General features: G+C 38.3%; 1 protein-coding gene across 7 annotated transcripts in view; it reads right to left on the bottom strand.

Annotated features, from left to right (window-relative positions):
* The window catches only part of STXBP5L (syntaxin binding protein 5L), a 175,556-nt gene extending 163,165 nt beyond the window's left edge, over nucleotides 1-12,391 (bottom strand). For all 7 annotated transcript variants that reach the window (XM_042868043.1, XM_042868047.1, XM_042868049.1 and 4 more), the window contains exon 1: nucleotides 11,765-12,391. In XM_042868043.1, coding sequence (XP_042723977.1) covers nucleotides 11,765-11,947 — 183 coding nt within the window. In that variant the 5' untranslated portion in view covers nucleotides 11,948-12,391. The remainder of the gene's footprint in view (nucleotides 1-11,764) is intronic.
* Between the last annotated feature and the right edge of the window lie 278 nt (nucleotides 12,392-12,669).

The raw sequence follows: 12,669 nt of genomic DNA, 5'->3' as shown, positions 1-12,669 counted from the left end.
AGGTGATGGCGAGGTGGGGGCCTCTTCTCCCAGAAAGTAGCAACAGGACCAGAGGGAATGGCCTCAAGTTGCTCCAGGGAAGATTCACATTGGGTATTAGGAAAAATTCCTTCTCTGAAAGAGCAGTCAGATGCTGGAATGGGCTGCCCAGGAAGGTGGTTGAATCACCATTCCTGGAAATACTAAAAAAAAGTTTGATATTGTATTAAGAGATGTGGTTTAGTGGGAAAATATTGGTTGTGGTGGACACAGTTGGACTGGATGATCTTGGAGTTCTTTTCCAACCCTTAACTCTATCCCATAGAATTCTATGATTCTAAACTTGGATAATAAATAATTTCTTTTTTTTTTTTAATGTATGCTTGGGATTGAAAAGTTTTCTGGAGTGAGCAGAATGCAACTTTTTTCAGATATTTTATCTTCATGATTATCCTGTTCATGAATTGCGTTAGCTGAACCAGTCAATAGACCCTACAGAACAACTTCTACAAGAACTTCCCAAATTGCACACCTGATGAGAAAAGGCAGTTGATGACACCTACAGTCTTATAACTACAACTGTTTTCTTTTGTTCAGCTGGAAGCACTTAAACTGATGTTCACAAGTAGCTCAGGAACAACTACATGTATCTTTTTTTGTTAAATAAACACTTGCTTAAGAGAAACCTTACTCATCTCATGTTTTACTTACTGCTGATAAGGGGTGTCTTAATTCAAATTACTAGTATCTAGACTGCAAAAATCTAGAAACATGTGCTACTTCAGTAAGCTGTAGAATCCTGACTCACTTTTTTATGTTAATGCAGACATTTCTCAAAGATCTCCACAACTGTATTTTATTTATTTATTTATTTTGCAGTGTGTGGTTTTCTTTTTTGTGTAGTTTTGTTGGTTGGTTGGTTTTTGTTTTGTTTTACCTTCTCATCTTCTCAAGTGGGAGAATTACTGAGAATTGCTCAGAATTTGATTATCATAATCAGAATTTGATATTTGACACCTGAGCTGGTACTAGACTTACATATACTGCAAAAATGCTTTTACCTCTCATGTCACCAAATCATCAGGAATTATAAAATCTATTTTCCAGTGTATCTGATGTTTGACCTAACTTCATTACTCATTTTCTATTATATGCAATACTTTACTCATGTGAATAAATGTTCTTCGCTACCGGAAAAATATTTATATTTTAGAAAAGATTTTATTAATTTTTTTTTTTTTTTAAATCTCTCCATTTCTGATATTTAATTCTGACTGGAATTTACAGCATTGCTTCTTAGATCTAGTAATATAAAGATCAATATTTTTAAAGCCTTATTTTCATTCTTGCCTGCGTGTTTACCATCATTTCACGTGTCTGTTTTTAGTATTTCTGCAATCTATGTAGTCAGACTTATAATTTATCCGGGTCCTGTTTTGTAGAACTATATTTTAAAAGCACAGACATATACATCTCTCCAGGATCACAGCTGAGTAAATATTTCTGAACTCTGGGATTGACTCAGAACTGCTATACCCATTTTGCAGCCTTTTTTTCAAATCAGAATATTTGTACCTGGAAGTTCTGGTGCAGGCAAAATTATTCAATTTGTAGAAGAAAAAAATACTGTTGAAGTTCATTGATCCTCCACATAAATGACAATTTTGAAGTAAAACACTTATACTGGTTATGGCTTCAAATAAAGGACAAAAACAGTTTGGAAGAAGAACAAAGCTATAATGTACACAGTTAAGATGGAACAAAACCTTTATGATTGAGTTTTTAATGTGAATTAGAGCAGTCTCAAAGGTGATTATAAAGATCAGGCCTATTAAGCAGAGGAATAATAAGCTGTCAAACTTCAGTTTCCCAGTCCAGTGTAAGAAAAAACAATTCTAGAACTGTGTCTGGGCTTCCTCACAGCATCTATTAATAGAGATGAAGAGGGAAAAATTACAAACGTGATGTTAGGATGACAGAAAATTCCTACTTAATCTGCACAGTGCAGATAATTAACAATACTGACCAAAACTTTCAATAGTCAGTAGAAAATGCAAAACAAAGTAGATTTTTTTCCCCCAAAGCAAAGCTATCCCCATAGCAGGCAGAACCTGAAGAAAGTATCCTAAAGCATCAGCCTGTGTTCTCCTAAATACAGGGCCTACCTACCACAAACATCTTAAAAGTGAAGGTGCTCAAATGAGGAAAAAAAAGCAGACAGCAGATGGAGCCAGGATTGCTTTTTGCCACATCATCCAGATTTCTTTTTTGTCTCCTTTTTGGCACATAGCTTCTAGAGACAGACTGTGCTCCCTAGGACATGCAGTTTATATACAATATTTGAAACATTTTATTTGAAACAAAGCAACTACAAATGTAGCTACGATTTCAGTGTAAATCCTCATTCCTATTTTAAATTTGATTAAAATCATTTCAAGCAAATATTCTTTCAGTGAATTCTAAATATATATATATATATACACACACACATATAAATATATAAAATAAATTTACTTAAATTTCCTATCTTCATTTACTATTTGGACTTGCCAGCATTCTACCAACAAACACTTTTACTGTACAAAATAACAGTATGTTTTTCAGTAGCCGAAAAGAGAAAATCTCCCTAGCAGTAATATGCAGTATCCAGCGCAGTTATTTCATAGTGTATAATTTGGCTTGTCAGTATTAGGAGTTTTTCTTAACTTTTGTTACATGGTAATTTATATTAGCCCGCAGTCATTATTTTTTCAAGGTGATTTTGTTCTTTTCTAAATAACTCCAGAAGATACAGGAGTAAAATCTGTTTTAAACTGTACCAAAGGAATAATAAGGAAAAACTGTTCGTGCTGGTCTGCATAAACATAAAATGCGTGACTGACATTTTGCAGATATCCTGCTTTGCGTAATATTTGACAGCAAAATTGATTTACTTAGCTAAATAATTTTTGATGAGATGTGTACTTGTTTAAATTGAACTACGTAGTCTAAGCCTGTGACTCAGGATGTAGAATCTATTTCCAAATTGTGGTCAACATGCCAATACAGAAGTCTCACTGAAGCAAACGCTGTATCTGTTTGTGGAGCAGGGAAAGAAGCTTTAACACAAACTTGCATTGCTTCTTGCTCAGCAATCTATGAAATATTCAAGAAAGGTCAACAATTACACCTTTCGTTGAGGTTATAGCGGTGAGAAGTGGGTGATGGATGCCCATAAAGATGCGTTGTCATGCATTATATCCTCACACAACGACATCCTTCCTTTCTATGCTTCAGTGCCTAGATTCTGATTGGTGACAGTATTCTCTGCTTACAAAAGATAGACACAGGACAAGATGTTAGTAGGCTTCCAATCCAAGGCCACAAAAGAAACACAATTTTATTAGCTAGATTTTCATTTTTCAAGGGAATAATTTTTCTTAAAAATCTAACCTCATGGTTAGAGTGCTCATGGTTTAACCTAGGTGTTAAGTAGGTGGCTAAGTACCACACAGTTGTTCACTCACTCTCCCTCCCCTTCCCAGTGGGATGCAGGAGAGAATTGGAAAAACTAAAGTAGAACCTGTGGGTTGAGTTTAAACTGTTTACTAAGACAGAGAAAAAGGACAGTTATGACTACATACACATATACATGCAAAAAGGGAGGCAAAGGGAGGCAAAAAAAAAAAAAAAAGGAAAACTTCAGAAGAAACTGCATGCTTTGTTCAGTACATGTGCCATAAGAGGCTTCCCACTCTTGCTAGTGAAACTGTCAAGAAATAGAACATCAGCTGTTTATAGAAAAACCTTCTTTCAGCTGTAGTGCAAAATAGATAAATGCCATGAACTTTAATGAACTTAGCTTTGGCTTTAAGGTAAAATAAAATTAAAAACAAATCTAATGATTTCAAAGCACAGTTTGGCCTACCTGCTAAGGGGGAAACCAGCTTTTCATTACTAGTATTTCCAATCGTGCCCACTTTTTATTAATAATTCTTCTAATAACTTTTGACTAATAATTCTATGTAATTAATAATTAATAATCTTCCTACCTTCTTTGCACATTGTACGTTTATCCTTATTTAGAATTTAATCTGGAGTTACTGGCCAGCAGCTCATCTTACAGATGAGGGAGATACATTCTGAATGAAACCGAGGTACTTGATGGCTGCTTTTTGCTCCCTCACAGCAGTGAAATACAGCAAATCCTGAATGTTAGTGTTCCTCCAGTACTGACCAAGATGGTACCAAGGGGATAGCTAGCAGGCACAAAGCAATACACACTATACCCAAAGACCTTAAGAATCAGAGCACTGTTTTACATAATCACATGCCATTATTCCTGCCTTTGCCTCATTCAGTGAGCAACTAAAATATAAAGAAGGAGAAGCAATGAATGAACCAGGTTTCTTCGGACCTACTACAATGAACTTTTATCCACAGCTACAATGGAATATTCCTGCAGTAAAACTGATGCAGGGTAGCTGAAACTGAAAGCACATCCCCATCCTTGAAAAATGCAATAGATGGACTAGGTTGCACAGAGCAGACATCGGAGTTTACTATGTTTGACTTTATGCAACGTCCAGTGGTTAATAGGGAAATTTTCTCACAGGAACTATGGCAAAGAATACAAATCCCAGAATCACAGAATGGCCAGGATTGGAAGGGACCTCAAGGATCATGAATTTCCAACCCCCCTGCCACAGGCAGGGCCACCAACCTCCCCATTTAATACCAGACCAGGCTGCCCAGGGCCCCATCCAACCTGGCCTTGAACACCTCTGGAGACGGGGCATCCACAACCTCTCTGGGCAGCCTGTTCCAGCACCTCACCATTCTCACAGTGAAGAACATAAAAGCATCCATCCACCCATCTGTCCCATACACTGTGTACTGCTCAAACCAAATCTGATGGATGATAGGAACAGACACTTCAAGAAAATAAGAAGATGCAATAAAGACTGGGCTGTAACACAAAGGTACACCCATTATATTTTCTACAGTAGCTGAATAACAGTCCTGGACTTCTGAGTGTTTGACTTCACAACATTAACTAACATCCTTACACTGTGGATGTTTTTACGAAACATAAGCAACAACGTTTAATTGATCTGAATCAAATTCTGCAACAAAAACATGTTATCATACATACCCATACCCGCACAATGTCCCACTGAATTCAAAAGGGCTATTCTTGATCACACACACCCATTAACCCAAACCCCTAAATATTAAGGGTCATTTTTTTTTTCCTCCAATTCTGTATACAGTTTAACTCCAACGAACCATAAAAAGCGTACCTCTTCAGACTTTGACCCTAGCTACAGGCAACAGATTGTCTCTCCTATTTTTCACTACCCACAGACTTTGCTGGTGAACTGTTCGGAATGGACGCAGCACTGTACAAAGATAACATCTTATTGCATTTGAGCGTATTTACCAGCCATCTGTACCCAACAATACTGCTTTCTCTTCTCTCCACACATGCACATTACTCACACTTCTAATCACACGGACCTATAGCTTCCTCCTATCCTAATATATATTTTGAGAAATTAATACATTTATATAAACTGCTTTTATGAACACTGCATTTTAATATTGTCAATAAACCAGTCTAAAAAAAAAAAAAACACACAAAAAAAAACAACCAGAGAAAATAGGACATTCACAAACTATGATAATCTGTGCAACATCAATTTGTCCCCTTCTCGCAGAGATTAATCAAACAGTGCTCTCCTGTATTTTTCTCTCATCACTTTTGCCTCATTCCATGCATAACACAGACTGATCTGTTCTGTGGGCAGATCAAAGTTATTTTTATTGTTAAAAAAAGATATTGTCTGTCAAGCATGCCTATTTGGTACTGAATAGGAGCATGCAAGTTACAGATGAGATGGAAAACTGAAAAGGAAATACTATCAATCCTCTTATAACTTAGTTTTATAAATGACTGAGCAAAGGGCCATGAATTAAACTTTTTACATATGGTTGTTAGTAGTCTCTCCATTTTGTCATTGACCAGTTTGAGGTTATGCAGCCTGATGACAGTCAGACATCTTAGGTACAATTCAAATGTCCAGTCTGAAGCCATAATTTCATCGACAGTCATCTAAGACATGAAGGAAATTCAGAGTTTTTCTGACTATCTAAAGGGAGAAGTGCCTAGAAGCTAGTCCATAGACATGCAGGGTACATGCAACAAAATGTGAAAATGATGGAGGCATAACTGGAAGATGCAAGTGGTATAAAAGAGGATGCTTAAAAATATAGACTCAAGGCAAGTCAAGCTGAACTCTCAAAACAGCAAATACTAGGCAATCTGGCTTTGTAGAACCTTCCGTGCCTCGGTTACTGTCTATACAGCAAGAACAATGATATGTCCATCTCAGATAAATACTCTGAAGATCAATTCATTAATGTTTATAAAGCTTTCAGAAGTACAGTGAAGAGCACTTCTGCTGAGAAAGCCCATGGGAAACTTAATACTTCAGTAAACTCTATGTATCCAAAGATGTATTGAAGTGCTTTCTGTTCAGCAAACATTATGTTCAGCTAAATAAGACCTACAGAAGAAGTATGGGATAATGCAATTAAAAGCTGTATTTGCAAGCAAACATCAGAAAATTAGAATTTTCAAGTGGTTTGTTTTGCAACCTTAAAACTCTTAAAACGGTTTTGAAGCTGTAATTGCATGTGTTGGCCCTGAGGGTCTGCATTAATGCATTCAGGATTAGTATTTGACTAATGATCAAATAAAGGAATGCAGAAAATAAAGACACGTTTGAAAGAAACAAAACAACTGTCCAGGTGTACTACTGTAGGTAGCTTAATATCTTCAAGTTTCCCTAAAAAGAAGTTTTCAATATGCTGTGCTCTTTACTGCTGATGAGTCCTATTTCAAATAACTACAAATACTTTAAAAAGCAGAATACTTTACAATCATCACACATGTAATAAGATTACTGACATCTAATTACAGAAACGTCACTTATAGCACTTACACCCAGAGATGCTACAGAGTCTCCTTCTCTGGAGATATTCAAAACCTGCCTGGACATTTTCATGCACAACCCACTCTGGGAATCTGCTTTAGCAAGGACTGGATTAGGTGACCTCCAGAGCTCCTTTCCAACCCTTAAAATTATGTGGTTCTGTGACAGGGAATCGACAGTTTAAGTTTTATGTTCTATCCAAAATACAGCATGGGTGAAAAAATCCTTCTCAACATCATATTGTATTTACCACAGAATGAACTGAGCACTTACAAGTAAGGTTTAACACTAAATTTACAGTGGGTTTGCTCTGAAACATAAAGCTTCACACAGGTATTTTTTTTGGCCCTGAATGACCTTAATGAGACAACACAGATTAACCAAACGGCTCATGCTAACTGAAACGTTACATACAGGTTGTAACAAAGAACTTTTTTTATCCTCTATAAGCAAAAACACAGCTGCGTGCTACTGCACAATTGTTCTTAAACTGCCATTTGGAAATTCACCTTATTTCTATTGACACTGAAATGCATATTCATGCTGCACCTCCAGTTAAAACATCTACTTGACTGCTACCAAAAGGACTAGATGTTCATCTTCATGGACTGTCAAAATGGAGTATTCATATCTAAATTCATATTCATATCTAAAATGATGAATTAAATGATGAATTAAAATTTAAGACCCTGTTGTAGGAAATTCAGATAAATAATGTTCGTAAATTTGCATGATAAACTGAAATATCTCAATAAAATGTCTTTATGTAATATCACAAGGCAACATAATAGAGAAGCTCATCAAAACTAGACGGGTCTCTATTACAGCCATTATCCCAGAGGAGTGAAATGCGAGTGGCAGAATGAAAAAGTGAAGCTGTCTTTGAAATTTGGCTACTGACCGGATGCTGATTGGCTTTAAAAGGCAGTCACAACCACATTAGAGTTTGGGTAATAATTCAGTGACAAGTTCAGCTTAGAGGTTCTAGAATCTTTTCTGGAGTATCTGGCTGCTGCAAACAGTCACAGAAAATACACGAGAATAGGCTGTAGGTCTAGTCAAGCACAACTCTTATTACCTAGTTATGGAGATCTTGGTTTCGAGCACTCTCTGCATAAAAGTAATAACATCTTGCTTTACAAATTCAACTCTATGATTGCTTTTGAGGAACAGCTCCTCAGTAGTTCCTTACAGGAGAGTCATTTTCATAAAGATACACACCATGTGTTCTCAAAATCTGCATCTTCATGTTTAGTCAGTTTTGCCCAACCTTCGGTACCACATTGTAATTCACCCCCTACAAAAGTAAGAAAAATCACTCTTTTCACTATTTACGTCCCTTCTCTCAAAGCTCTACTTAAATGATTTACAACATCCTAATTGATCCCAATTCCTGTATTAATATGAGATCTCTTCCTGCTGCCGTATTTTGATTTCTACGAGCCATAAACAAATACAGGACGGCTCAAAAAATCCTTGATAACAGATCTTAATAAGAAATGAAGAAGCTAAGTTCACCACCCTTGAAATTAATGCAAACTTTACTAACATTCTATTGGATTGCATCTAGTTTTTGGCATGACTCTCCTATCTCACACATTCAATTAATTTGAATCATAATCAGTATTTTTACCACGTGGATACCCAAGAAAAGCCTTAGATACAAGATGACCTACACCTCAGCTTCCAGTTGTCACAAAATACAGTTCTGCCAAAATTTCATATTACATGAGTACTTCCAGAAAGATGGCAATGATTCACTACTACAAGTACCAACACGCAAGTTTATGACGCTTTAAAAAGTCTGCAGGTATTTCACGGGCAATAGTTTCACTAATATTTCATTTATATTCTGTCAATACATAAGATTACATTAATGATTCAAACATAAATGGCAAAAGTAACTCATTGTGAACATCTCAGTGTAAAATGAAATATTCAGCATACTTCTATAAAGATTTCATTTTATCTTAAAAAGACACCATAATAATTAGTATCTCAAAAAATGTCAAAAACAGAGACAGCTTTCAGGTGCATTACTAATAAAACATACATTACCAATAAAACCAGTCTGCTGCTAGAGGATTCAGATCAGTGTTTTTAGTCAAGAAGACCTCCTACAAACTTCACAAAGGCAATTTATTTAAGTAAAGAATGCAGTGTAAGGCCCTTTCATCGTTAATGTATGAGTCAGCTTTTATACTACTTATCTAAATGAAGATTTAATAATCAGGAAAGAAAGAAAAAATTGGTTTGGGGTGTTACTCCAAGCAGAATCCATCTATCATGATTGTGCAGATCATAACAAACAAGTACTGCCACTAGCTTCCCTCAGTTTTGTGTGCAGCAGGATCACAGATCCTGGATCCTTAAACTGCAGCCTGTATTACTTATGTAACTTAACATGAAAACAGACAACTGAAAAATCAGAAGTTCTACGCCACAAAAGCTTTGGGAAGGTAAAGCTTGGACGACATGTATCTTTTGCAGTATTCTTAATCCTATACCTATCCATTAAGGTACAAATTACGGCACAGACTGCGCACACTGTAGTACTGTATGTGCCTGCATTCAGTCCCATTGCCTTTGGTACACTTGCACAGTACATAATGCAGGACTGGGGCCTGTGAGTTTTTGTCAGTTCACTCAGACATGCTTGTACTGTTACTAAACAGCAACACAGCTCATTAAGTAGAGCCTGCTGACTAAACCTTGCAGTATTTCCTGAGCTCATAATCAGAGATTATTTGGGGAAGTTTGCTTTTAGGACGCTTTTGTACCTTGAAAAAAGGAAACCAATGCTTTGTATACCATAGAGTGGACTTCTGCAGTACCACGCATTCGTAAGCAAGCGCTGCTGCAACCAAAAGCGCTCCCATACAAATATTTACTTTGCTGAAAGCATTTCAACCTGACAGCTACATCTCCAAACTGAATAAAAAAAGAGAGGCAAACATTGTCCACTGAAATCTTCTAGAAGTGCTGTATTCCCAGGCACCCACATTTCTAAGCAGATCTGTCAAAGCCTAACAAAACTGCCCGCAAGAAATATCAAGCTAAAGGTGGGAAATACAAAGAGAATTGATTGATTTTGTTTATGAAAGACGTATAGTATATTTTGGCAAATATGCCACAAATCTATCACATGAAATACAGATCCCCTGACATTATCAAAGGAAGAATTACGTTGAGTCTTAGCCTTACTCAGAATTCTCAGAATGTCAGACCTAAAGATATATCAACGTAACTTGGTTATTTACATCATTTTTCTACTGAAGGGACAAAGTGGAAAATCACTGTTCTGGATATCTTGAATGTCATAAACTGTTGTAATACCGGATACATAAGCAAAAGGTGTCAAATTGAGCCCTGGTGTAAACAGGCACAACTGTAATAAATTAGCACTGTTAAACAGCAGATTAATTAATTAATTAATCAGGACGCCCCATGGTATAGAACCTATTCAAAAGGTCTCTCTGACTGTTCTAAGCGATAGGAGCTCATCTTTCTTCACCTGAACTCTGTATGAGTTTTAACACTCACTGTGTCTGAGAACAGAATAAAATCATCACATCTGCTATTATGAAAGCTGTATATTGCACTGGGACAGATCCACACACTCTCCTACAGTTTTGCCTTACTTGCTTATATTTCATCCTTCTTCCTCAAATACTGGGATGTGCTGAAGTGGGCTATAACCTAAATTTTAACTCAGTTGGTATCTGACTAATGAAAGCATACTTAATAGGTGAAGCTCTTGTAATAACATAAACTGCACTAGCTAAAAATTCTGTTTTTGCAGGTCCTAATGGATACACAAACAGGACTTCTAGTAAAGTCAACACAATTAATGTCAAAGTTAAAGATAAAAGCATAGGACTAGAGGATAAAAATACAATCTGTCTTTTTTTTTTTTTTTTTTTTTTTTTTGTACTTCATTACCAAAGTACTACTTAGAACTCCAGAGCTGGTCAGAAATACCAAGTCATTTCTACTGATTTCATCGTGCACTGAGAGCTCCTTTGCACAAAACAGACATTAAAAAGAAAAAAAAAACAAAAAAAAAAAAAAAAAAAAAAAAAAAAACAAATAAAAACCATAGAGATATTTTATGCTTGCTACTTGGAGAAAATTCCCACAGAAAGATCTAACCAATACGTAAAAGCCAATGCCAAACAAATTTGGAAACTTTCAACGTTTATGCCGGTCCATTAAGTTTACTGTCATAAAATCACAATCCTCAGCACCAATGCTAAAAAAACAAACAAACAAACCCTAAACACACACCCAACCCCTTGCAAATAACAAAAGTGCTATGTTCAGCAATCACTGTGCCATCTTTTGTTTCTAGCTTGTGCCTTTTTCCTTATGGAGAAGGAGGAGAGGAAGGTACTATGGTTAGGTTGCGGTTGGACTCGATGATCTTTAAGGTCTTTTCTAACCTGAGCAATGGGAGGAGGGGGAGTACAGATAGACAATTTTAAATGTCTGATGGCATTGTTATTTATATTGGTACCACCTGATTAGCTCTTTGTCCACAATCTTGCTGCTAGTTCGGAGACCAAGTGTGTATTCTGGATTTGCCCCCGAAACCAGATTTCAATGAACGTACTGCTACCCAACCACCACCACAGACATCTCTGCCTTTCAGTACAAAGTCCTTATACAATCACTGCAGTTCTCAGGTAAAACAGCTCACTGGCATCCCATTTCTCCCCCCCTCCCTCTCTCCCCCCCCCCTTCCCCCCCAAACCCCTTGAGCTACGCAGCTTTCCTTACCGCTACCCGAAGGGATCCCCTGCCCTTACCTTACAGATCTGGAAATAATCCGAAGTTAGCGTTTCCTGGACCTCCTCCCGAGGAGTTCCCGCGGCGCCCGCAGTCCCACCGGGATGCGCGGAGCCTCCGCCAGCCCCACCACCGCCAGCGCTGCCACCGGGCGAAGAGGCGGTCAGACCATCCAGAACTTTGCGAAAATTGAATTTCTTCATTTTGGAAAAAGCTCGAGAAAGAAGGCGTGGGGAAGGCGATAGGATGTGCCGCCACACATCCAGCTACATGTAGCGAGAGTCCCTGACGGTCCTCCGAGCGAGGCAGCGCTTTAGCCCCTTGTACCAAACCGACTAATCGGTATTAGGTATAATTGACTGAAAAATACAAAGGCTTCATTTTGTCAGGCTAGCGGGATGGGTCCTTTCGGGCAATAACAATAAAAGATCCACAAGCAGCAGAACTAGGCTTTACGCTCAGACACGGAGCGATAGAACGAGGTCCACCCAGACACCCACATCTGGCAGCGAGCTATCAGCGACAAGTCAATGGAGAATTCAAGCCAGCATCTGACGGAGCGGAGTCCATCCCTCTCTTCCTCTCGCCCTTGGTGCTCGGCTGTTTCGACAGCGCAACAAAAAAACGACTGCACTCAACCCCGCTTCCCCTCGACACCCCTTCTGTGAGAACTGTCTCCTCCGGGAGCTGGGCGGAGCGCTTCTCTCTACTGCTCCCGCCCTCCTCCCGCTGCTGGAGCCGCCCCGGTCCCTCCTCTCCCCGCGGAGGATGCGCAGCCACTGGGAGCCTATCGCCTTCCTCGCTAGCGAGCGACGGGCGGCGGCCGTCCTGAGACGACGGGACAGCCTCGTTCGCTGCCCGCTCACCGAGCCTGTGCCGGACGGAACGGAGGCTACGCGCCTAACCGCAGCCCCCGCCCCCACCC

This window comes from Lagopus leucura, unplaced genomic scaffold (assembly GCF_019238085.1).
Source record: "Lagopus leucura isolate 7727_CA_CO unplaced genomic scaffold, USGS_WTPT01 Super-Scaffold_100001, whole genome shotgun sequence".
NCBI lineage: Eukaryota > Metazoa > Chordata > Aves > Galliformes > Phasianidae > Lagopus > Lagopus leucura.
Note: the sequence above shows the minus strand (reverse complement) of the source record. Positions and strands in the feature narration are given on the sequence as shown.